This window comes from Pristiophorus japonicus, chromosome 7 (assembly GCF_044704955.1).
Source record: "Pristiophorus japonicus isolate sPriJap1 chromosome 7, sPriJap1.hap1, whole genome shotgun sequence".
NCBI lineage: Eukaryota > Metazoa > Chordata > Chondrichthyes > Pristiophoridae > Pristiophorus > Pristiophorus japonicus.
In genome coordinates this window covers 176121790-176148789 of record NC_091983.1, presented here as the reverse complement: position 1 = coordinate 176148789, position 27000 = coordinate 176121790, and the positions used below count along the sequence as shown (strand labels likewise).

At 41.7% G+C, this 27000-nt stretch overlaps 1 protein-coding gene across 2 annotated transcripts in view; it reads right to left on the bottom strand.

Moving 5' to 3' along the window:
• The window catches only part of phip (pleckstrin homology domain interacting protein), a 249777-nt gene that overhangs the window by 137709 nt on the left and 85068 nt on the right, over positions 1-27000 (bottom strand). For both annotated transcript variants that reach the window (XM_070885586.1, XM_070885587.1), the window contains 5 exons: positions 26620-26720; positions 15705-15775; positions 9302-9402; positions 6433-6473; positions 5447-5545 (listed from right to left, as the gene is read on the bottom strand). In XM_070885586.1, coding sequence (XP_070741687.1) covers positions 5447-5545; positions 6433-6473; positions 9302-9402; positions 15705-15775; positions 26620-26720 — 413 coding nt within the window. The remainder of the gene's footprint in view (positions 1-5446; positions 5546-6432; positions 6474-9301; positions 9403-15704; positions 15776-26619; positions 26721-27000) is intronic.

Genomic DNA, 27000 nt, shown 5'->3' with positions numbered 1-27000 from the left:
TACAGGGTATTGATGAGGCCACACCTGGAGTACTACGTATTTAAGGAAGGATATACTTGCATTGGAGGCTGTTCAGAGAAGGTTCACTAGGTTGATTCCGGAGATGAGTGGGTTAACTTATGAAGATAGGTTGACTAGGTTGGGCCTATACACACTGGAGTTCAGAAGAATGAGAGGTGATCTTATTGAAACCTAAGATAATGAGGGGGGGGCTTGACAAGGTGGATGCAGAGAGGATATTTCCAATCATAGAGGAAACTAAAACTAGGAGACAGTAGAATAAGGGGCCGCCCATTTAAAACTGAGATGAGAAGAAATTTCTTTTCTCAGAGCGTTGTAAATCTATGAAATTTTCTGCCCCAGAGAGCTGTGGAGGCTGGGTCATTGAATATATTTAAGGCGGAGATAGACAGATTTTTGAGCGGTAAGGGAGTAAAGAGTTATGGGGAGCGGGCAGGGAAGTGGAGCTGAGTCTATGATCAGATCAGCCATGATCTTATTGAATGACGGAGCAGGCTTGAGGGGCCAAATGGCCTACTCCTGCTCCTATTTCTTATGTTCTTATCACGTCTCCCAAAAATGTCTCAAAAGTGCTTCACGTATGATAAAGACTTTGAACTCCAGTGAATGTTAGCAAGGTATCACAAATAGTAATGATATATATTGGGGCTAAAATTCCGGCCTCACCGGGTCCATACGGAGTGCGCATGGACCCGGCGAGACCTTGTCAAAACCAGTTTTCGGGGCGCAATGTGCATGCACTGAAAACCGTTTTTTCCGATCTGTCAAGATTTGTCTTGCCAGATCAAATGCATCCCCAGGAGAAGGAAATTCGCACAGCCGAGATTGGGCTATTTGCCTAACTCATGCCCAGCGAATGTCCTTCAAACTCTTACACTCGTATCAGCGTAAGAGTTTTAAAATGTCAAAAATTAAATTTAAAAACACATTATTAAAAACCTTGTCCATTAAGGTAAATTTATTTTAAACTGTATTAAAACACAAAAGAAATTCCAAAAAATATATTTTTTTCTAAAACATTTAATTAACTTTAATTTCAATTCATTTTAAATATGTGAGGTGTTTCATTCATTTATGATGTTGTGTTTGGGTGTTTCTCGTGTTTGGGTGTTTCTCATTGATAGTAATGGGAACTCACACAAACGAAGTTCCCATTATTATCAATGAGAATACTGTATCGCGATTGGTTGTCCAGGGCCATGTGACTCCAGCTTGGACTTGCGTACTTTGAAGACAGGTCCCCATGCGCTGCGCAGCGAATCTAGGCCTCCGACTGGGATCCTACGTTTCTCCGGCACCAACAGATAGATTCGTAGATTTTTTTCGTACACAGGAAGTCTCCCACCTCAACTTTAGGCCCAATTAGTTTATCAGTTTTTGGTGGTATCGGCATACCAGGACACTAAAAGAACTTCTCGCTTGTGAAATTATGCAAGGGATGGTGAATCACTGAAACAAGCAGACAGGACCAAAGGAGGGCGCCTCTAACAATTTAGCATTCCCTTGATACAGCACTGGAATGTCAGCTTTGATCATGAGCTCAAACCACTGACATGGGACTCAAACCCAGTGGAAAGAGTGCTACGGAGATAAGCTTGCAAATTGTTAAATACATCACTTTTCTCAAATGGACTCTCACTGGACTTTTAACATCTATCTCCCATCCTCCACCTCCCTCAGTAAATTTCAGATTAAAGGAGCACCTATCTGCAAATCTGATTCAGGAGAGGGGAAAACATTTGTCTATACTCCTTGCAATTAGCTCTAACTTAGATTCCAACACTTGACACTTAAATAGTAATAATTCAGTAATTTTTTTCTCATTTCTAAGTGACTAAAGTTTTAACATATATATTTTTGAAATGTGTGCTAAACTTACAGCAAGCATATGTAAGCGGTCCTCAGAAATCAAACAAGAGTTTAGTGTACTTGACATTCATCTACAACCTGTGTTTTTACAAATGTTTTATATACACACCCACAATTAGTGTATTAATGGTGTATCTAAAAGACACATTTGAACTTAATAGGATGTTGCACTGCCAGCCTGACAAGATACAGTTTACAGCATCCTAATGGTTCAACATATACCATTGTGCTATGTTAACGGGCCATATCTGTTGAGACAATCATGTCAAAAACTCTCTCTCTCCCCTCCCCCCACATATTCTAAGGACCTCTGGAGCCAGTTAAGCTGCGGTTAGTTTCAAATCAGCAGTTACAGTATCCATTCCCAGTCAGCATCACCTTATTTATACCAGCTGATTTCATCTGGCCAGGAAAGAACTTTGCACATGTATGCCCACTGCCCCGCTCCAGCCAGTAAATTTTAAATGTGTTGTAAGTGCAGCAGGAGCATCTGCTTTCGCAAGATATTTAAATATGTTCTACTTCAGTTTATGACATGCCAGTCTCACACCCGTGCCTTCCAGAGTCAGTTGGAACTTAACTCAGGAGTTAAATAGTCGCCTTTGGGTTATTATGAAGTGGAAATGCAACAGTGTCAGTGTAACGGTAGCCTCTGACATATCAACAACAACTTGCATTTATATAGCGCCTTTAATGTTGCAAAATGTGCCAAGTCACTTCACAAGAGCGTTATCAACCAAAATTTGACACCAAGCCACAGAAGGAGATTATCAGAAAGAAAAGAAAGGCTTGGATTTATATAGCGCCTTTCACAACCACTGGACATCTCAAAGCACTTTACAGTCAATGGAGTACATTTGGAGCGTAGTCACTGTTGTAATGTGGGCAACGCAGTAGACAATTTGTGCACAGCAAGCTCCTACAAACAACAATGTGATAATGACCAGATAATTTGCTTTTTGTTATGTTGATTGAGGGATAAATATTGGCCAGGACACACCAAGGGATATCTCTCCTGCTCTTCTTCGAAATAATGCCATGGGATCTTTTACATCCATTCGAGAACAGATGGGGCCTCGGTTTAACGTCTCACATGAAAAATGGCACGGTGCTGGCATTATCGTTTGTTGATTGAAATCTCAGATGACGTGTAGGTTGGGATTCATCCCTAGTTTTCTGTCCCTCGCTGAAATTATCAAACTTAGTCGAATGGAAGCTTGATGGGGATAATAAATCGAGTCAGAGATTTTAATTCAAGAGTTCTAGTTAAAAGAGTTCAGTACTCTAGTGTTATAATTGCTGTGTTGAGGTTCCTCTGCCCTGAAACTTATTTATCCAAAAAGGTCATCATAGGCAGTCCCTCGGAATCGAGGAAGACTTGCTTCCACTCCTGAAGTGAGTTCTTTGGTGGCTGAACAGTTCAATACGAGAGCCACAGACTCTGTCACAGGTGGGACAGATTCCACGAGGGTCCTGACGGTCCAGGTCCCGAACTTCATGTTACCAGAGTGGAAGATGCCTGTGCGTGAGTTCTTTTAACGTGGGGTGGTTGTTGCACACCAGCTACCACACAGGCTTAGCTAAGCAAGGTCTTAATCCAGTGGCAAGGGGGTCCAAGACGACTGGAGATATATTTATCCAAAAAGATATGTTCTTGTTGATGGAATAACATTTTTGGTTGAAACTTTTCCTCTCTACAAGTTGGGGAATGGCCCTGTGTGTGGCAGATGTCCTTCAATGTGGACAAGTGCAGTGTCGTTGGGGAAACTACAGGCTTGTTTATACCATGCAAGGGTGCCTGTTAAAAGATATGGATCAATAGAAAGATCTAGGGGTAATAATTCACAGCTCGTTAAAAATGCAATAGCAGTGTGAGATTGCTACAGTGAAGGCAAGTGTTTTTTGGGGTGTACTGAGAAAATTACTGAGTATAAAACAAAGAGCACCATATATTAGGCAAAACACCCATACTTGGGAGCATTCTGTCCAAATTTTGTCCCTGTGCATTTTGAAGGATATTTAAGTTCTGGAGAAAGTTCCAAGGAGTGTTACCACATTGACACCTGGCTTTAGAACTCTTATTAACCAGGATAGGCTTTTAAACAGTATGGGTACTTAGAACCATGGCTAGCGGGGATGTGATTGAGGTTTTTAAAAAGAAGAAGGGATCGAGTCTGTTGGATAGGTTATTTGAGACAGATAAGATTGGTGGAAATAGAGTTTACTTAGATAGATGCCAGAAATAAAAACATTTTCATAGCAGGTCATCATCAACCTTTGGTACAGACTATCAACAATGTGGTGAGAATGGATTCACTGCAGTTCTTCGAACAGCAACTTGACACATTTTGTATTTGAATCTGAGCAAACACTTTTCTTTGGATCAGTGGTTAGAACATGGGACACAATGCTAGGTTTAATACCAGGTTTTGTGGCATTTAACAGCTTTAATAAGCTTTAACAGCAGGGGCTATTTAAGACCTCTACCACCTAGAAGGACAAGGGCAGCAAGCGCATGGGAGCACCATCACCTGCAAGTTCCCCTCCAAGTAATACACCATCCTGACTTGAAAATATATCACCATTTCATCATCATCACTGGGTCAAAATCCTGGAACTCCCTCCCTAACAGCATTATGGGAGTACCTTCACCACACAGAATGCAGCGGTTCAAGACGGTGGCTCACCACCACCTTCTCAAGGACAATTAGTGTTGAGCAATAAATTGCCTTGCCAATGATGCCCACATCCCAGAACGAATAAAAAAATATTTAATACAAAATATTCCATCGCTCGTTTTGGATAGTTGGTAGTGCGTTTCTTTTTTAAGTTTTGAAATCCCAGTACTTGTATTCAAATAAAAGCAAAATGAATCTGGATTTTATTAAGTATAATTGCAGTGATGTGGAGATTTGGAGCCAAATTGAGTATGCACTTTTTGCAATGAATGTGCCTGACAAAACAGGTCAGTATCTGTTGTTTCAGCATCTGCCGTTAGGCAACTAAAGACAAAATCTTCAGTGAGCAAGTAACAATTGCAGTAAGAACTGGTTCAGTCTAGGAGGTAGCATCATAACAACCATCATCAGGTGATCCATGATGCTGTCAATCATATTCGCTTATAGGTAATTAGGTCACCATTAAAATAATTTGTTCCTGCTGAGCTCCAGCTACATTCTTGTAGATTCCTTGCCTGGTTTCTGTTTGGCTCCATCACATCATTGGCTGTCCGCCATTGAATGATTCATTTCCAATATTTTGTAATCACAACCTCCCCATCATCAGTTCCATCAAACTTCAAGCCAAAAGCCAGTCTCGGCAAGCTCCTCAGTGCTTGCTTTGCAGGGAACATTTTAATGCATTTTCTTGTTGCTGGTGCTATTTTTACACTGTGCAGGCACAGTTTGCAAAAGAGAGAATATCTCTGGATCAATGTCTAGAGTATTGTGCTAATAATTCTTTATACTATAGCTTCCCTTCTGTGCCGTAAACTTCTATGATTCTACAGAGCAACATTCATGAACAAAAATAGTTGCAGATAGTGCTGGTCACTCACCCGGCTGGCTTGACAGCCATGTCCAGTAAAATACTCTTCCACTCCTGCCGTCGGAACTGCCAGATCCTTGCAGTCCCATCACGACTTCCACTAACAAATCTACCAAAAGAGTCAAGACAGCACATGTAAAATTAAACATTAAAATAAGTTTGGGAAGAGATAGCAGAGACACTATTATAAATAATATATGTATACATAATATATATATATTTATATATATATGTATGTGTGTATGTATAAATTAATTAGAAAAGAGTATAGTGCCAGAGGACTTGTGGAGAGTTAATGTTCCTCCTACATTTAAAAAAGGGACACAGAACAAGTCCAGGGAACTATAGACCAGTTAGAGCAACATCGATGGTAGGAAAGATCATGGAATCTTTACTCAAAGATGTAATAGAAAAAAACATCTAGAAACTGTAACTTGGGACATTGTTTCGACTAGGTAATGGTACAGTAACAAGGAAAAACAAGTTTGTGATCATTTGAAAAAATTCTTTACAGAGGGTGGTTAGTATGTGTAATTCTCTGCTTCAAACTGTTGCCGAAGCAGAGCCCATGAAGTCTTCTAGAAGGGAATTAGAGATAGTTGCTTGAAAAAAAAGTGTGCAGGAGAGTGGATGCTCAAGAAGTGTGAGGGATTGTGGTGTGGGAAGACAGCGGGGCAGTGGGATTAGATTTTGGGTTATTCTAGCAAAGAGCCGGTACAGTCAGAATGGACCGAATGGCTCTTTTGTCTTGTAAAATTTTATGATTCTATGTGGAGAAAAACAGCAATGCAGACTTGATGGCTGGGAGGCCTTTCTTTGTGCTGCAACATTAACATTTTATACTTCTATCAATTTACATTTTTACAACTTTTAAAAGTATTTGAGAACTTTCAAGTCCACTGCATCAGGAAACATAAACCAAGTTATCAGTTAACAAATGTAATCTAACCATCTCCAGCAATTACATTGATTGAAAGTAGCATGTTTCACTCTTACCTGTCACTCGTGTTGGAGAACTGAATACTGTCAACTTTGTCCTAACAAAAGTGTAAACAGGAGCTAAAATTAAGTGACTGTATTCATCTTGCTTTTTAAAAAATAAACATCTATAATATATTAAAATCAGTACGCATGTCAAATGTTTCATTTAATAGATAGGTAAACATCTCATATGGGCTTTCCAATGATAAACGGTCATCAGCAATGTTCCCACTAAACGCAGCTGTCTGGAGGTCCCACATAGCTTTTCAACTGGTTACGCAGCCCGTTAAAGGGACTGCGCACCCCAAAATAAATTTGGGCTAATGTTGGGCATCAGTTAGCCGTCACCATTAAGCTCATGCCTGTACGTGTTTCTCTCATTAGGATTTCCCCTTGTAAAGCAGCAATTATCTTCGCTGGTCCCAGTCAATGCCAACAGGTTGAGCTCAGTTCAGAGACTCCACATGCCCACGGCATTTGATGAAGCCACAGACTTTCCACATGCATGAAGTGCAACCAGCAATGGACCCTCTGCAACCACACTCCCAGGATAGAGATAGGTTTCTGCATTGCTCTCCCCAGCATTTTAATTTTTAAATAATCAATTTAAATGCTTGTTTTTAAAATTATCTACAATAAAATGTACAAGATGAGGCCCCCCCCCCCACCCTGACCCACCAGGCCAACAATAGCTGCCCACCATCTCACTCTGCTTCCCCAAATCCAGCCTCTGGCTCCAATTCTGCTGGATGTTTACCTCATATCAGAATGTTTAAATAGTGCATTTTTAGCTTTGTTTTTAAAATTATCTATGAGTAAATGTACAACTTTGGGCCACCAGGGTCATCGGCACAGGCCACTTGCAGGGGTAGGGAGGGGGAAGAGAGAGAAAAGAATGGGCGAAAGAGGAAGGGGGGGGCAAGGAGCGGTGGGCGAGGAGATGGAGGGGGGGGGCAAGTGGGGGGAGCAGGGAGGAAGGGGGCCGGGGCACGGAGGAGGGTGGGCGGGGCACAGGTGCAAGGAGGGGAGCGCGGACGAGGAGCAGAGGAGCGAGAGATAGTGAGAGGAGCAGGGAAGGGAGGGGAGACTGAGCAGCTGAGAGTGAGGAAAAGGGAAGGAAACGGGAAAGAGAAGGAAGGGGTTGAGGAGAGGAAAAGAGATGGGCGTGCTTCACTTCCATCCGACTTGCTGGCCGAGATGATTTTGATGTTATCATGGTCAAGTCATGAATGCTGGAATTTCCTTTACATGGAATGAGTGAAGCTGTCAGCCCACCACTCAGATTCTACGGGCAGTAAATCAAACAATGGGACCGAGCAGTGTCGGAAGATTGGATGGCACTCTATCAGAGAGCTGGTGGTGGTATAGTTCATCAGCAAGGCTTACCTTTTTAGCGAGTTTTAACAGCAATATTAGAGCATAAAGGCTTATTTAGCGAGTTTTAACAGCAATATTAAAGCATAAAGGCTTAAGTTCTCGTCAGTTCAGTGATTTCTCAAAGATTGCCGGCTGTGGGGAGTTCAACATGCCCTGTGGAGGAGCAGGGAACGACTGACAGCAACTTCTGGATTTCCACGTTTAACTAGAGGTTGCTGTCAGTTTTAAATTGGTAATGACGGTGAACGCTGATCTTTTCGAAGTTATTACAACTGCAAATTCCGGGCCGTTATATTGCCGCACTTCAAATTTGTATTGCTGAAACTGTTAACTTTGGGCTAGAGAGTCTGTGAGAGTCTGTAATGAGAGCAAACAGATTCCTTTTCTTCTGGTCAGTGGCTTTGTAAAGGAGCTGACATTCTACTTGTGTTAAGTCATAGTTCTTCTAACATCAACTACAGGTGGAACTGGTATTGCAAGCATTGATAGTTTTCCTTTGGTTTTCCTCATTAACGGAGCCTGACATAGGAGCTTCCAATGTAATTTGAAATCGAATGTTACAGCCCACACACCAATTTTAATATATATTATTGTCTGTATTAGGGATTGGTATTAGGATTATTGCTATACTTGTTATACATAAATGACCTAGACTTGGGTATAGAGAGTACAATTTGAAGTTTGTGGATGATATAAAACTTGGAAATGTAGTAAATAGTGAGCAGGATAGGAGAAGACTTCAGGAGGACATAGACAGATTGGTGAAATAGGCAGTCAAATGGCAGATGCAATTTAATATGGGCAAGTGATGCACTTTGGGAGGAACATCATGGAGAGCCAATAAAATCTAAATGGTACTATTTTGAGGGGGTGCAAGAGCAGAGGGAACTGGGATGCATATTCACAAATCTTTGAAGGTGGCAGGGCAAGTTGATAAGGCGGTTAAGAAAGCATATGCGATACCTGGCTTTATAAGTAGGGGCAATGAATACAAAAACAAGGAAGTCGTGCCTTCACAAATCACTGGTTAGGCCTCAGCTGGAGTATTGTGTACAATTGTGCGCACCGTATTGGAGAGGGTACAGAGGTGGTTTACCAGGATGATACCAGGGATGAGGTACTTGAGTCATGTGGAGAGAATGGTGAAGCTGGGATTGTTCTGCTAAGAGTAGAGAAGTTAAAGGGAGACCAAATAGTGGTATTCAAATTTGAGGGGTTTTGATAGAGCAAGTGGGGAGAAACTGTTTCCTCTGATAATTGGGGCAGTAACCAGCTTAACGGGAACATTGCGTGCGGGACTAAATTGGATAGCTTTGAGGCACAGCAGGCTGAATGGTCTCCTTCTGTGCTGTAAAAATCTATGATTATATTTAATATATTATGATTTTAACATTTATCATTTCTTACAATTAATATATTTATTATTATTTTTTTCCATGTTCAAGACTATCACTTTGTTTTCACCGTGGGAAATCAACTCATCTTCCTTTTAAAAAAAGATACTTACAGTATGAAACTCCAACTCTGAAATCTTTTCAGGTTGCCCTGACCCAAAGTAGTAAACTCTTATAACATGATCTGTGCTCCCTGTTGCCAAAAACATTCCACCTGTAAAGAAAGAGACAGACTAATGTCTAATACGCTGTACCAGTATTTAAAAGTGAATACCTTTAATTATCATCTTTCTTACAAGAATATAAACAGTAACATATACACAGAAACAACCAGTTAGAATAGCTTTTACCCTCAACATTAGCAAACTGTCCCCATCACATTTATCCCCTTTTCCTTCACTCAAATTAAACTTGAATGTTGGCACAGTTTATGAGTGATAAGTGATAATTACTGCCAAACAACTCTCTGGCCCTGAAAATATGGAGAGGCATAATTAATGGTGTGAGTCACTTACTCTACAATTCCCTCTTTCTTTTGTGTGATTCAAGGGTCCCTGGATGTGCCATTATAGCAGTGCAAGTTTCCAGGACAATCTGAGCGATCCACTCAATCTTAGGAAATGCAGTAACCAGCAAGTCTAAGATTTCATTTGAAATTAATGGTAATTCCATTAAAAGGTTTGCTGACATAATGCAACTAATTACAGCATCACTAAGTTACAATTTTAGCAGTCGAAAGGTTTGTTATCCAATAGCTTCGTTGACAATCATTTCCCTTCTGCAACCCAAGCTTGTATTGAAATTCAATGCAATGTTTCCTTAACAAAACTGTTGTTTGGATCCAAAATGAAATCAGTTTATATTTGAAAACAATGGAATTGATTTCTGCACCATACTCACAGAAATGCAGGAAAGCTAACTATGTAGTGACAAACTATATAGCCAACCATGTACAAGAGGGTCTACATGTTATTTAAATGCCAGACAGAGAAAGAGCCAAATACGAGAGCCAATTCCTACAGGTGCAACATCCCGAATCCGGACTTCCGAAAACCGGAATTATCTGAAAACTGGACATTTCAGCGAGCAGCAAGGAGCGGAGAGTGGCGAGGTCCGAAATCCGTCAAAACCCAAAATCTGGCACGGATTTGATCCGCAGCGAGGTCCGAAATCCGGCACGGATTCGGTCCAAAGGATTCGGATTTCAGATGTTGTACCTGTATAATATTTACACGGTGGTATCAAATGTAAATACAAACTTTACAGAGCTGCAATTCCAGAATACATGTGCATTTTTACTGTGTCATGTTTACACAGTAATTTAATATATGATTTGTTAGGCAGTAGAACACGATGAGTCAATGCACCACTAAACAGAGAGACCAACCAAGTCTCCAACCCAAGTCCATCAGAAACAGTTTTGAGCTGGAACCAGTAGAATTAACCAGACCTCCAAAAGGCATTTCACAAAGTTCCACAGAAAAGGCTATCAATTAAATAAACTTGCATTGGAGGCTGTTCAGAGAAGGTTCGCTAGGTTGATTCCGGAGATGAGGGGGTTGACTTATGAGGACAGGTTGAGTAGGTTGGGCCTCTACTCACTGGAGTTCAGAAGAATGAGAGGTGGTCTTATCGAAACATATACGATAATGAGAGGCTCGACAAGGTGGATGCAGAGAGGATATTTCCACTCACGGGAAACTAAAACTAGGGGACATAGTCTCAGAATAAGGGGCCGCCCATTTAAAACTGAAATGAGGAGAAATTTCTTCTCGCAGAGGGTTGTAAATCTGTGGAATTCTCTGTCCCAGAGAGCTGTGGAGGTTGGGTCATTAAATATATTTAAGACGGAGATAGACAGATTTTTGAGCGATAAGGCAATAAAGGGCAGAGAAGTGGAGCTGAGTCCATGATCAGATCAGCCATGATCTTATTAAATGGTAGAGCGGGCTCAAGGGGCCAGGTGGCCAACTCCTGCTCCTATTTCTTATGTTCAGTGGGGATTAAAGTAAATCCTGGGAATGGATTTAAAAAATGCTAAAGGGTAGAAACGATTATTTATTAAGAGTTATATTGAGTAGGGGTAAAGTGCTGAGTAGGGTGTCTCAAGACTCAATGTTGGGACCAATATTGTTCTAATATACTTAAATGACCTGGATTGAGAAACTCAATGAAATGTTATCAAATTTGCAAGTGGTGCCAAATTGGGAGGTGCAGCTCAGAAATAAGAAAAATGGCCTGGACAAAAATACATGTAGGCAAAACAATGGAAAATGAAATTTACCGCAGACAAGTGCAAAGTACTACACATAGGAGCAACAACAACTTGTATTTATATAGCACCTTTGACATAATAAAACGTTCCAATGCACTTTACTGGAGCATTATCAAACAAAACTTGATACCGAGCCTCACAAGGACATATTAGGGCAGATGACCATAAACTGGGTCAAAGAGTTAGGTTTTAAGGAGCCTCTTAAAGAATGAGGGTTTCAGCAGATGAGCTGAGGCAGGTGGAAATAGGCGGTCTTAGTGATGGCACAGACGTGAGATTGGAAGCTCATCTCGGAGTCAAATATGACACCAAGGTTACGAATAGTCTCGTTCAGCCTCAGATATATGCCAAGGATAGAGATGGAGTCGGTGGCTAGGAAACAGAGTTTGTGGCAGGAAATGAAGACAATGGCTTTGGTCTTCCCAATATTTAGTTGGAGGAAATTTCTGCTCATCCAGTACCTTACGTCAGATAAGCAATCTGACAATTTAGTGTCAGTGGAGGGGCCGAGAGAGGTGGTGGAGAGGCACAGGTGGGTGTCGTCAGTGTACATGTGGAAACTGACGCTGTGTTTTCGGATGATGTCATCGAGCGGCAGCATGTAAAAGATAAATAATTGAGGGCCAGGATAGATCCTTGGGAAACACTGGAGGTAACGGTGTGGGAGTGGGAAGAGAAGCCATTGCAGGTGATTCTCTGGCTATGAGTGGATATATATGAATGGAACCAGTTGAGTGTAGCCCTACCAAGCAGGATGATGGTGGAGAGGCATTGGAGAAGGATGGTGTGGTCAACTGTGTCAAAGGCGGCAGAAAGGTCGAGAAGAATGAGGAGAGATAGTTTACCTTTTTGACAATGACATAGGAAGTAATTTGTTACTTTGATGACGGCCGTTTCGGTAATGTGGCAGTGGCAGAAATCTGATTGGAGGAATTCAAACATGGAGTTCCTGGAAAGATGGGCCTGGATTTGGGAGGCGACAACGCATTCAAGGACTTGAAAGGAAAAGGAGATTGGAGATGGGGTGGTAGTTGCAATGACAGAGGGGTCAATGGTTGTTTTTTTTTTGAAGAGAGGGGTGATGATGGCAGATTTGAAGGAGGGGGGTCAGTACCTGAGGAGAGCAAACCATTACCAATATTAGCTAAAATGGGAGCCAGAAAAGGAAATTGGATGCTTAGCAATTTAGTGGGAATAGGGTTGGGGGAGCTGGATGTGGGGCTCATGGACAAGATCAGCTCAGAGAGGGCAGGAGGGGAAATAGGAGAGAAACTAGAGAAATATGTGAGTTCAGGACTTGGGCAGTGGGGAACCATATAGGAAGTTTGGCCCAGTGGACTAGGGAAAGGGAGGGAAGTAGCAGAGGGAGCTGATTGGATGGTCTCAGAGACAAAGAAGTCGGTGAGCTCTTCGCACTTGTTCTTGGAGGTGAGGGTTGAGGAGAAAGGGGAGAGGGGTTTAAGAAGATGGTTTGCAGTAGGGAAAAGAAGCTAGGGGTTACCTTTGCATTCCAGGATGAGCAGTTTTGGCAGATAAAAGCAGAACCAGATAGTGATTTATGTGGTCCAGCCAGATGTGGTGGTGAATGGTAAACCAGTTGTCTGCCATATCCGTTCAAATCTGCGTCCCTTGGACCTCAAGGAGCGTAGCAGGGAGAACAGCCAGAGTGAGAGTAATAGCTTTAGTGGGGACTAGGACATCAAAGGTGGAGGTGAGGTTGTATTTGAGTAGATCGGTAGCTACTGAAATGTCGTGGTGAATGGAGGGCCAAAGGATAGACAGTGGATATTTTGAAAGTGCAGTTGTAAGTGAATTGGGAGAGTTTTTTTTTGCAGGGGCAGACACAGAAAAAGTAAGGGTTGGGAGGGAGAAGGGGGATGTGGCTGGTGAGCGATACAAGTGATCCGAGATGGCCTTACCCGTGATTGATACGTTGGGAGTAGCGAGGCCACACAAGATGTCATGGTCAAGGGGGTGGACATGACTATGGGTTGGGGAGTTTACATGGAAGGAGAGATTAAGGGAGGATAGGAGGGGCAGTGAACTCAGAGGAGAGAGAGCATGATGAATTGAGATGGAGAGGCTGAGGGAAGAAAGCAGTGGATATCAGGGCGAGGATATATATATATATTTTTTTTAAATGGTACTTGGGTGGGCGGTAGGGAACGAGGAAGGAAAAATAAGCAACGCATGTACTCCATGAATGAATCTGAAAAAAACCTAGGAGCCTTAGTAGACCAAGAGCTAAACCTGTCCAACCAATGTAGAGCCGCAATCAACAAAGCCAACAGAACGTTGACAACACAGCCAAAACAGTAGAATACAAGTCAGTGGAAGTCATGAGCAAACTATGTAGTGCTCTGGTCAGGCCATACCTTGAGTAATGTGTCGATTTCTGGTTGCTGAGATACACCAGAGGCAATGCAGAGAAGAGCCATAAGGCTAACCCCGAGTATAAAAAGGTTTGAGTTACAAAGAAAGACTGGAGAAATGTGATCTTTTTAAACACAAAAGAAGGTATCTGAGAGATGATCTTATGGAGATATATAAAATTATTATGGGTATGGAAATGGTAAATTCAGAATATTACTTTGAATTAAGTAGGACAATGGGATATCGGTTCAAACTAGTAGAAAATCAATTCCTTTTCATGCCAAAAATGATCAACATATGGAATAGACCTCTAGGAAGGTAATGGAAGTAGAAAGGCTAAGCACTCAAGATACAATTAGATGCTGCAACTCCTGGATCTTTCTGGATGGGATGATTGGCCTTCCTCATCTTAAGATCAAAGGTGTGATCGAAGAGAACATAATGATGCATGAAAATCATTCAAAAATGAAAGACAGCCATTAATCAGACTGTAAAGGGTAAACTCCAAACAGCGCACTACACTGCTTAGAACGGTGATAGGAAGTTGATGTCAATGCGGCTTTCTCAACAACAAAAGGTTTCAGTTTACAGAAGCAACAATCTGAATGGGTATTTGAGCGCTCTGGCAGATTAGCTTCCCCTTTATTGCTCAGTACACGCCTATCCAGCATATTGATTTGATTTCAATCCTTACAATCTCCTAGTGACTCGCTGATGTCACAGGTAGATGATGCCCAAAAATTCTAGAAAAACTTAAAGCCAATATGAAGTGTGAAATCAGGAAGATCCAATCAGAAGTTGGAAGCAGTTTTAATTCTCTTGTAACTATTCTTCTGCAACAATACAGAAAGTTGATAACAACTTGCATTTATGTAGCACCTCAACATAGAAAAACATTCCCAGCAGTGTAATCAGTCAAAAAAAACATTAAACCAAGGCTGCCTATGTTGAAGTTGTTAAGTAGTTCCTTCATTTTGTGAATCCCTGCTGTGATCTACAGAAGTTATTTCCACAATACTGTCAGAATCATATAATAAATAAGAAATTAACTTCCATGTATAAGCATATCAATGTACCAATACAGTTTTTCATTCCAAACATGAGTAAGTGTAATACACCAGCCATCTTGTCAAGTATTCCCTGCATTTCCAGGCATAAAATGGCAATACTGTATATGTGTCAGTGTGTCGTGGCACAATCCACTTTCAGTCTCACAATGCACCTGCACATGACTCCCTGTATCCAATTTACCTCTCACTGGACACGAGTACTTAGTAAACATGAGGAAAACAAATACACTAGAGCTGGGTCTCGCCAAAACCAAGACAGCAGCCATCCACTGACCCTGATGAATATTTGCTTTTTTTAAAAAAAAAGCCGAACTACCTGTTGGACAACAGATACTATTCTGCAGAGCAGACACTTCCCATCTTCTGCACACATCACATTAGCAGCTAGCAAAAAATTAAGTTAAATATCGAAATTAATATTACACAATGTGCAGAAGGCCTAAATAGAAATTGGTACATAAAGTAGCCCAGTTTTTTTTTGGGGGGGGGGACGGGGGAGCCTGCGGGGGAAGAAATCGCAAAGCCATCCCTCTTTTTACATAAAATGACTGTACATTAGCCTCAACAACAAATGAAAAACAAAAGTACTGAAATATCCAGCTGGAAACAAAGCACTGGTCCATTGTTTCTAGAAACAGTTGCTAACATAGCCCACATTATCTGCATTCAGAACATTTTTAATACATATTTTTTAAATTATGAGAGCTTATATATTTGACATCTATCTACACACTGAGTTTTAAAAACAATTACCACCACCCAAATCCTTTAAGGCTTAAAACTGACAACGTCACTTACCAGCACTGAAAGAAGAACAGATCATTTGGACCCCTGGCCTTGGTCGCTCAGTAAATTTAATTGGCCGGTGGCTGTAATAAAAACAGAATATTAAAAAAATATTATAATTACTATGGTCTTAACCAGCTTATTTTGTTTGTAAACTGAGGCATAACAAGTTTCCTATTTAGGTTGGAGAGCATTTTGTACCTTGTTTACTCCTGGAGGTTATTATTAAAACGGAAAATTGACCATAGGCCATAGTATGGACTGACATGGGAGTTTAAAAAAAAACTCAGTCAAATTTACATAAATTTACCCCTCAAAGGTTACATTAATTAGTTTATATGCTATTGAAATGGTACACTTTGAAACCAACATCAAATGGTCATCTGGTACAAGAACTGAAAAGAATGATGTACAATAGCTTCATAAAATATAGATATGAATGTAAACCCTTGAAAATACAACTCAAAAATAAACAGCCACTTTGAAGGCAAGACAATTACATACATCTCTAATAAAGTAACTATAGAAGCACAATCCCAAATACTCCTATCCATAAAATACAAGACAATAAGGCTTAAAAATGAAGAATTGAAATCCATGAATATTGTTAGATGTCCTGACAAAAAAAATAACCTAAATACATTAATGCACTGAACACATATATTTTTAGCATCTTCAGCTCAAAGGAATTATAATTAAAATGCTAGATCAATTTCCAATGTCCACCAACAGGATTACAGTTCCAGCAGAACCTAGTGCTTCAGGCTTTTTACAGCTGTGGAGGCAGCAACTCCACTGTCAATGGCAAGTCATTAATGATGTACATTACATGTTTGCAGCAATCCCTGTGAAGTAAATATTGAGGAATTATTTCTCCTCCCATGAAGGTCCTTTTGGTTGTTAACCAGTTGATATCGTGAGCATCAGACTGCGTGCTGCCATTTATTAATAGATCCTTTTAAGCAAAAGGGAACTGCATTATATATTATAAAATTACATACATATAACCTCGCTCCTTTACTGGTGAATGACACTGATTTGCACATGAATAGTTCCTCAGAAATTGCAAACAAAACTTTAAATGTCAGGGACTATACACACACTCTCTATTTGAAAATCAGGCTCCAAACTGGTTTACAGAAGAAACAGAGGCAAATGACAGTATAAACAATATAAAATATGATTTTTGTTCTTTCAATTGCCTCTGTAATAGATTCAACAGCCATCAGAAAGCTAGACAATTGATACTGAGCTGGTTCCATGCATCACTCTGCTTCGTTACATTATTTTGCTTCACATCAGAACAATGACGCACTGAGCTGACTCAGCACATTTAATGAGTCAGAAGAGGAGGCAGTCCATTCAATGCCACAGTGAGTGACCCAAGAAAAGGTAGTGGGTATTTAAAGTTGCATAAATTAATCATCCAAGCAGCATGGATTTTGTAGTACAAGTGGTCTCCCAAACCATATTACAGATCTTTGGGAAACTCTAACTCACATTATGGAATTCTGGAAAAACCCGAAGAGACATTCACACTCAGATCAACAAATAAATGGGGTGCCAGTGTTTTCCCAGCAAAAATGAAAAACATGTCTAACAGCATGCTGAAAAGTTTGTTTTGGAATCTAGTCAAGTGATCAGCAGAAATAGCTTTCAGGAAGATGTCAAAGTCTTGGTTTATTGCCCTACGTGTAGCTAAAGTGCTATGGAGAGTTAAAAGAAAATTGTTTTTAAATGATCAGACGATCTGGCCTCAATGGAATATATGAAAACTGACCATCCATAATTTCTAACATATGTGCCTATCTATCAAAATTGACTGTCACGTTGGATGGGACACATGTGACTCAACAACTAGCATTTCTTCATTGGACGTTGGAGCTTAAACATAGAAAGGGGAATTTTCAGTGATATTTAAGAGATTAAAAACAGCTGTTCATCTCCTCCTATATGATATGTCTATCTCCTCCTTAATATCTCCTACTCAATGACCCAGCCTCCACAGCTCTCTGGAGCAGAGAAGTCCATAGATTTACAACCCTCTATGTGAGAAAAGAGTCAAAAGGCTTGCAGGCAATCACAGTCAGAGAAGCCGCAGAACAGTTGGGCAGATTCAATTCGGGCCAAAAAGGTAAAGCATAACGGGCTACAAATTCATTATATCCCGGTTTGAGACAGTAACACCTCTTGGACACTAACTTTAGTGCCGGGAGATGTTTACCGCCTCCAACCGGAATATTGTTTTTAGCACCCCAAAAGGGGAGTGGAGCGCTAAGAGAAGCGTTTCACACTGCTCTTAGGGCACTAACCCCGATTCTTGGGACGCAATTGCAGGAACGCTGCTGACCTTCTGGCACTAGGAAATCAGCATCTTAGCGCCTAAAGGGGAGGTCAGCTGGGCCACCCGAAAACTGAAAGAAAATGCAAGGGAGATTAGCAACAGTGTTGAACACCTAAGAGAGATACATTAGTACAAATAAATTCCATTTTAACTGCACACCTGCTCCTCCGTGGAAATATCGCACCCGGCAGCTTCTTCGGGACGCCTGCTTTCCGTGTCGGAATTAGAGGCAGGCATTACAGCCTTCAATATCGCGACCGCGCCACAAAAGGCGCATTGCACACTCACTGACGCCACCAAGTGGGTGGCGCTAGAGTATGCAGTGCTAACTCTTCGTGCCGCTGGTAAACCGCCACTGAAGGTTGTGGGAGGTGCTGCCAGCGCTTGGTCGATATGAGCTTAGCGGACGGTTAGCACCCTGCCCAGACGCAAACAGGTGGCACTAACCAACTGAATTTGTAGCCCAATAAGTTTTAAGAGTTGAAGTTGTAACATTATTAGAGTTTCAGTATTCAATCTAGTAATTTGTACTTGCTGTTCAGCTAATCCAGTATTAAAAGATGAAGAATGAACGCCACAAGGAAGCTGATTAGGAATGACGACACATTGTCAACGTTTGACAAAGTAAACTGAGGTTTTCTGAACAAGTGACCAATTACATAGATAGAAGGAATGCAGGTGATACATTTACATCGAAACTGTTAAGCCAAGTGACAACCTTAGCCCTTAAACTAGTTGTTAGAATTTATGAGAATGTTATTATAGCTGAGATATGGCAACACATTTAAATTACACCTTGTGCCTGTAATATCTATGCTTGATACTAACATTAACGTTCAATATAACCTAATTCTGCTGTAAACAGTAATGCTGAACTAAGTCCCCGCTGTAATATCAGTATCATATGAAAATGCTGGTTGTACAGACTTGGATGTTGATTAAATTAATAATAGATGATTTCTCCATCTGGCAAGAGTGAGCTAGCTAACTTCACACAGGTTGGACTGTTATTTCTACATTGACTGACCCATGGCATAATATTAAAAATGCTAAATGACAAAATTGTCATTTTATAAATCTTTCCAATCTAGTCCTTATACACGAGGGAGCAGAAACGACAAAGATTGGTCGAATACCTTTTGACATATTTAGACTAAATATCAGGAGGTCTGCAAGTATATTACAGAAGCATATTCCACCATATACACCAATTACACTGCACTTTGTTAAAGGTAAGTCATGTTTGCTAACTTGAGTTTTTTTGAAGTAGTGACTAATTAAATGAAGTAAGAGAATGCAGTTATGTAGTGTATATGGATTTTCAGAAAGTGTCTCACAAGAGACATGTTACAAAAATGCAGGCGCAAGGTAATAAAGGAAATGAAGCAGCAGCATTGATAGAAAGTTGGCTGATAGTCAAGACAAGGAACTGCTGGGTTCACATTTATTCTAGATGATAATCTAGATGATTCAGAATTGAGCATAGGGAGCAGAAGATCAAAATTTGTCAACTACACAAAAGTAAGACAGCAGCGAGGTGATCTGAACGTCTTTAGGAGCATGTGGACAGGCTACTGGAATGGTAGCAGATGCAATTTAATGCAGAGAAGTGTGAAATTATGCATTTTGGATGAAAAACAATGACACTGAAAGGAGTGGAGGAATGGAGACCTGGAGGTGCAAGTGCATAATGTCTTGAAAGTGAAAGTGCCAGAAGATAAAACCATAAAAAAAGTCAATAGCATTTTGGGTTTTATAAACAGAGGCAGAATGTACAAAAACAAAGAGGTTATTATAATTTTTTTTGTAAGACAAAAGTAGGTAGAGTTAGAGTATTATGTACAGTTTCGGCTACCGCATTGCACAAAGGACATTAAAGCCACAAAAGCATACAGCATAAATTAATCAGGGATGAGAAACTATGATTACAAGAAGAAATTTAACAGATTATTTCCACTGCTTAAAGACCAAGTGGAGATTTAATAAAGGTTTTTAAAATTATAAAAACTGAAAAGGAAAGACTGTTTCTTCAAGTTGGGGAATCGGTAATGAGGGGGTTCAACAATTTAAAATGGCCACAAAGAGATTGAGGAGGACGTTTAATAGAAATGTCTTTACACATTGACTTGTTAAAGCATGGAAGGCTTTCTCACAGGAATAGTTGAGGCAGAGTACACTACAGCTTTGAGGGAACATTGGATAAATATTGGAAGAGAGCAGGAACAGTTAGATTTGTTTTAGATTGCTGCAGCAAAGAGGCAACACAGATACAACAGGTTGAATTGCATCCTTGTGTGATGTAAACCTTCATGGTACTACACAAGGCGGCTTTTTTTCAAATAAAGGTACCTTACACAATTGCAAACTGAGAATAGGAGGACTTCCATTTAAAAAAAAATCTTTATTCCAGATGCGAAGAGCAAATGATCATAGAAAAATATGCAGCCCTGAGTTAGCTTTGGTCAGCTATGTGACTGGCTTGCAAACATGTCAACCCAAATTCAAACAGGAATCCTTATGCATACTTGAAATTTATCCTGAGACCACCCATTACTTTAATATGCACATGCTACTTTCCTCTTACCCTTTATTTCCATCTGTGAAGTATTATCTGGGACATTGTGAGATGAGGGCATCAGTAAAAATAAGTGATAATAATGGCATTCCATTCAGGAGAACAATTGCTATGTGAAAAATGATCTTCGTGTTCTGACATAACAGCAGGCAGTTTCAAAGGACGGGATATGAAATACCTTTAAGTTATAAACTGCTCAATGGAAAAGGACATTCAGTTTAGAACAATCATAAACCTCAAATTATGCCACCGATGGTGCTCGATGTCAATGTCAGAGTCGGAATCTCAGTCAAATCACACTCAGCTGCCTTTGAATTTGAATACATGTGCTGTGGGATGTACTAGTTTTAGGAGGTAGCCTTTTCTCATTCAATTTCATTCTGAAAGAATCAATCTCGGAATGATGCTGAGAATGACGTGAGTATCACGTGTAGTGAGTTGGTCTTACCGCAGGGAAAGGGTCCACAGCCAGATAGGGAATGGAAGACCAGCAGGAAGAGTAGTGCAAGGAAGGTAGTGCAGGGGTCCCCTGTGGTCATCCCCCTGCAAAACAGATACACCGCTTTGGGTACTGTTGAGGGGAATGACTCATCAGGGGAGGGCAGCAGCAGCCAAGTTCATGGCACCGTGGCTGGCTCTGCTGCACAGGAGGGCAAGAAAAAGAGTGGGAGAGCGATAGTGATAGGGGATTCAATTGTGAGGGGAATAGACAGGCGTTTCTGCGGCCGCAACCGAGACTCCAGGATGGTATGTTGCCTCCCTGGTGCAAGGGTCAAGGATGTCTCGGAGCGGGTGCAGAACATTCTGAAATGGGAGGGAGAACAGCCAGTTGTCGTGGTGCACATTGGTACCAACGACATAGGTAAAAAAAGGGATGAGGTCCTACGAAACGAATTTAAGGAGCTAGGAGCTAAATTAAAAAGTAGGACCTCAAAAGTAGTAATCTCGGGATTGCTACCAGTGCCACGTGATAGTCAGAGTAGGAATCGCAGGATAGCGCAGATGAATACGTGGCTTGAGCAGTGGTGCAGCAGGGAGGGATTCAAATTCCTGGGGCATTGGGACCGGTTCTGGGGGAGGTGGGACGAGTACAAACCGGACGGTCTGCACCTGGGCAGGACCGGAACCAATGTCCTAGGGGGAGTGTTTGCTAGTGCTGTTGGGAAGGATTTAAACTAATATGGCAGGGGGATGGGAACCAATGCAGGGAGACAGAGGGAAACAAAAAGGAGACAAAAGCAAAAGACAGAAAGGAGATGAGGAAAAGTGGAGGGCAGAGAAACCCAAGGCAAAGAACAAAAAGGGCCACTGTACAGCAAAATTCTAAAAGGACAAAGGGTGTTAATAAAACAAGCCTGAAGGCTTTGTGTCTTAATGCAAGGAGTATCCGCAATAAAGTGGATGAATTAATTGTGCAAATAGATGTTAACAAATATGATGTGATTGGGATTACGGAGACGTGGCTCCAGGATGATCAGGGCTGGGAACTCAACATTCAGGGGTATTCAACATTCAGGAAGGATAGAATAAAAGGAAAAGGAGGTGGGGTAGCATTGCTGGTTAAAGAGGAGATTAATGCAATAGTTAGGAAAGACATTAGCTTGGATGATGTGGAATCTATATGGGTAGAGCTGCAGAACACCAAAGGGCAAAAAACGTTAGTCGGAGTTGTGTACAGACCTCCAAACAGTAATAGGGATGTTGGGGAGGGCATCAAACAGGAAATTAGGGGTGCATGCAATAAAGGTGTAGCAGTTATAATGGGTGACTTTAATATGCACATAGATTGGGCTAGCCAAACTGGAAGCAATACGGTGGAGGAGGATTTCCTGGAGTGCATAAGGGATGGTTTTCTCGACCAATATGTTGAGGAACCAACTAGGGGGGAGGCCATCTTAGACTGGGTGTTGTGTAATGAGAGAGGATTAATTAGCAATCTCATTGTGCGAGGCCCCTTGGGGAAGAGTGACCATAATATGGTGGAATTCTGCATTAGGATGGAGAATGAAACAGTAATTTCAGAGACCATGGTCCAGAACTTAAAGAAGGGTAACTTTGAAGGTATGAGGCGTGAATTGGCTAGGATAGATTGGCGAATGATACTTAGGGGGTTGACTGTGGATGGGCAATGGCAGACATTTAGAGACCGCATGGATGAATTACAACAATTGTACATTCCTGTCTGGCGTAAAAATAAAAAAGGGAAGGTGGCTCAACCGTGGCTATCTAGGGAAATCAGGGATAGCATTAAAGCCAAGGAAGTGGCATACAAATTGGCCAGAAATAGCAGCGAACCCGGGGACTGGGAGAAATTTAGAACTCAGCAGAGGAGGACAAAGGGTTTGATTAGGGCAGGGAAAATGGAGTACGAGAAGAAGCTTGCAGGGAACATTAAGGCGGATTGCAAAAGTTTCTATAGGTATGTAAAGAGAAAAAGGTTGGTGAAGACAAACGTAGGTCCCCTGCAGTCAGAATCAGGGGAAGTCATAACGGGGAACAAAGAAATGGCAGACCAATTGAACAAGTACTTTGGTTCGGTATTCACTAAGGAGGATACAAACAACCTTCCGGATATAAAAGGGGTCAGAGGGTCTGGTAAGGAGGGGGAACTGAGGGAAATCTTTATTAGTCGGGAAATTGTGTTGGGGAAATTGATGGGATTGAAGGCCGATAAATCCCCAGGGCCTGATGGACTGCATCCTAGAGTACTTAAGGAGGTGGCCTTGGAAATAGCGGATGCATTGACAGTCATTTTCCAACATTCCATTGACTCTGGATCAGTTCCTATGGAGTGGAGGGTAGCCAATGTAACCCCACTTTTTAAAAAAGGAGGGAGAGAGAAAACAGGGAATTATAGACCGGTCAGCCTAACCTCAGTAGTGGGTAAAATGATGGAATCAATTATTAAGGATGTCATAGCAGTGCATCTGGAAAATGGTGACATGATAGGTCCAAGTCAGCATGGATTTGTGAAAGGGAAATCATGCTTGACAAATCTTCTGGAATTTGTTGAGGATGTTTCCAGTAAAGTGGACAAAGGAGAACCAGTTGATGTGGTATATTTGGACTTTCAGAAGGCTTTCGACAAGGTCCCACACAAGAGATTAATGTGCAAAGTTAAAGCACATGGGATTGGGGGTAGTGTGCTGACGTGGATTGAGAACTGGTTGTCAGACAGGAAGCAAAGAGTAGGAGTAAACGGGTACTTTTCAGAATGGCAGGCAGTGACTAGTGGAGTGCCGCAAGGTTCTGTGCTGGGGCCCCAGCTGTTTACATTGTACATTAATGATTTAGACGAGGGGATTAAATGCAGTATCTCCAAATTTGCGGATGATACTAAGTTGGGTGGCAGTGTGAGCTGCGAGGAGGATGCTATGAGGCTGCAGAGTGACTTGGATAGGTTAGGTGAGTGGGCAAATGCATGGCAGATGAAGTATAATGTGGATAAATGTGAGGTTATCCACTTTGGTGGTAAAAACAGAGAGACAAGACTATTATCTGAATGGTGACAGATTAGGAAAAGGGAAGGTGCAACGAGACCTGGGTGTCATGGTACATCAGTCATTGAAGGTTAGCATGCAGGTACAGCAGGCGGTTAAGAAAGAAAATGGCATGTTGGCCTTCATAGCGAGGGGATTTGAATACAGGGGCAGGGAGGTGTTGCTACAGTTGTACAGGGCCTTGGTGAGGCCACACCTGGAGTATTGTGTACAGTTTTGGTCTCCTAACTTGAGGAAGGACATTCTTGCTATTGAGGGAGCGCAGCGAAGGTTCACCAGACTGATTCCCGGGATGGCGGGACTGACCTATCAAGAAAGATTGGATCAACTGGGCTTGTATTCACTGGAGTTCAGAAGAATGAGAGGGGACCTCATAGAAACGTTTAAAATTCTGACGGGTTTAGACAGGTTAGATGCAGAAAGAATGTTCCCAATGTTGGGGAAGTCCAGAACCAGGGGTCACAGTCTGAGGATAAGGGGTAAGCCATTTAGGACTGAGATGAGGAGAAACTTCTTCACCCAGAGAGTGGTGAACCTGTGGAATTCTCTACCACAGAAAGTAGTTGAGGCCAATTCACTAAATATATTCAAAAGGGAGTTAGATGAAGTCCTTACTACTCGGGGGATCAAGGGTTATGGCGAGAAAGCAGGAAGGGGGTACTGAAGTTTCATGTTCAGCCATGAACTCATTGAATGGCGGTGCAGGCTAGAAGGGCTGAATGGCCTGCTCCTGCACCTATTTTCTATGTTTCTATGTTTCTATGAATACATTTTACTGTCTCCATTCACACGATTGAAATCTTCAACCATTCTTTAGGAGGAAGCTGTACTTCCATACAGTCTGAACAAATTCACAAGAACATGTACAAGAACTGCTAAGTTTTCTCCTCATATGAATGTTTAGTTCTTTATAAAAGGATACACAAACATTTGCAAAATTAGCACCCCTCAGGGCGAGATTTTCAGTTGTTGGCAAAAACGGTAGTTTGACACCAAAATTACCGATTTCGCTGCGCTACCATTTTTAGGCCTAAATTCCGGCCTTTATGTTGCATTGGTAAAGTCAGTGTTGCACGAGGATTCACGGCGCAAACCGCGAGTTTCGGCAACTTTAGTCCGGGGCCGGTAGCGTTGTGAGAGAGGCCATAGGAGGGGGGAAAACAAAACAAAGAAATTTTAAAAAAACATTCAAAAAACATTCACAAAATTCTTAACTACTAAATTGCTGAAAAATAATTTAAAAATAAAAATTTTAACTTATCTTTTTTGAAGGTCTTCATACTTACCGCTGCTGGCAGGGCTGTACAGAGAGGTTTGACCCTATCGGTATTCTGGGCGGAGAGAGCCGAAAGTACGACGGTAACACAATCCACGGTGATGCACACCATTGCTCCTCTCCCTGGCAGTACGTGGAAGAGCCGCCGCAAAAAGATGCCTGAAGATCCTGCCCACTGGGTTTTCGCCGCGGAGGGTCAAATTGCGGCGAAAACCCGGTCACAAAGTCAGCGAAATTCTAACCCCCCGAGTGGAAACCAGATTGTGTTTTTCTTTCTTCAGGGGATATGGGTAGGATGTACTTTTACATAGAGGTCTAGAGATTTATTGAGGGAATTCCAGAGCTTACAGAGCCTTGACAGCTGAAGGTACAGCCACCAATGTTTGAGCAATTAATATTGGGATGCTCAAAAGGCCAGAATTAGAGGAGTGCAGACATCTCGGAGGGTTGTGGGGCTGGAGGAGATTACAGAGATAGGGAGAGGCTTGGCCATGGAGGGATTTGAAAACAAGGATGAGAATTTTAAAATCGAGGCATTGCTTAACTGCGAGCCAATGTAGATCAGCGAGCAGAGGGGTAGTGAATGGGTGAACGGGACTTGGTGCAAGTTAGGACACGGGCAGCCGAGTTTTGGAAGACCTCAAGTTTACGGTGGTCAGCCAGGAGTGCGTTGGAATAGTCAAGTCTAGAGGTCACAAAGGCATGAATGAGGGTTTCAGCAGCGGATGAGCTGAGGCAAGGGTGGAGAAGGTCTATGTTCCCGAGGTGGAAATAGGCGGTCTTAACGAAGGCGGATATGTGGTCAGAAGCTCATTTCGGGGTCAAATATGACGGCAAGCAAATAGATGATAAATAGGAGGGCCAGCCTCCACCCCGCCTCACGTTGCAGGGGTGGGAACAGAAGCCATAGCAGGTGATTCTATAGCCAGGATTAGATGAATAAGAATGGAATCAGTCAAGTGCAGTCCCATCCGGTGGACGACGGTGGAGAGGCATTGGAGGAGGATGGAGTGGTCAACCGTATCAAAGGCTGCATACTGGTCGAGAAGGACGAGGAGGGATAGATTACCTTTGTCATCGTCACATAGGATGTCACTTATGGCTCTAATAAGAGCTGTTTTGGTGCTGTGGCAGGGGCAGAAACCTGATCGGAGGAGGGATTAAGTCCAGAATCTCATTGGTTTTAAGAAACCCAGTTAACATTTTCTCAAAAAGAAAGCACAGTTACTGACCTAAATTTGTACATGCCAGCATCCCATTGCCAGAAACAAATTGTACCGTCTGCCCCCGTGGAAGACAGAAACCTCAGCGAGCCAGTGCACATTGGCGAAAACTGAAAAACAGCAAAATTAAACAGGTTAGCTTTGGGCAACATACAAAAACATATTTCACTGTCAAAATATGCAGCATGCTTCAACAAAAAATGTTTGAGAGCTACTGTTGATTAAATGGAGTAGCTATAAAGACAACCAGCTTTCTCACACCTGCCCCACCAATGATCCAGATGCAGTAGTTTTCAGGCATTTTCAGCTTACACTATTCTGACTAATAAAGCAACTAGGGATTTAAAAATAATGTAGGAAGCAGGAAAAATAAATTAAGAACATAAGAAA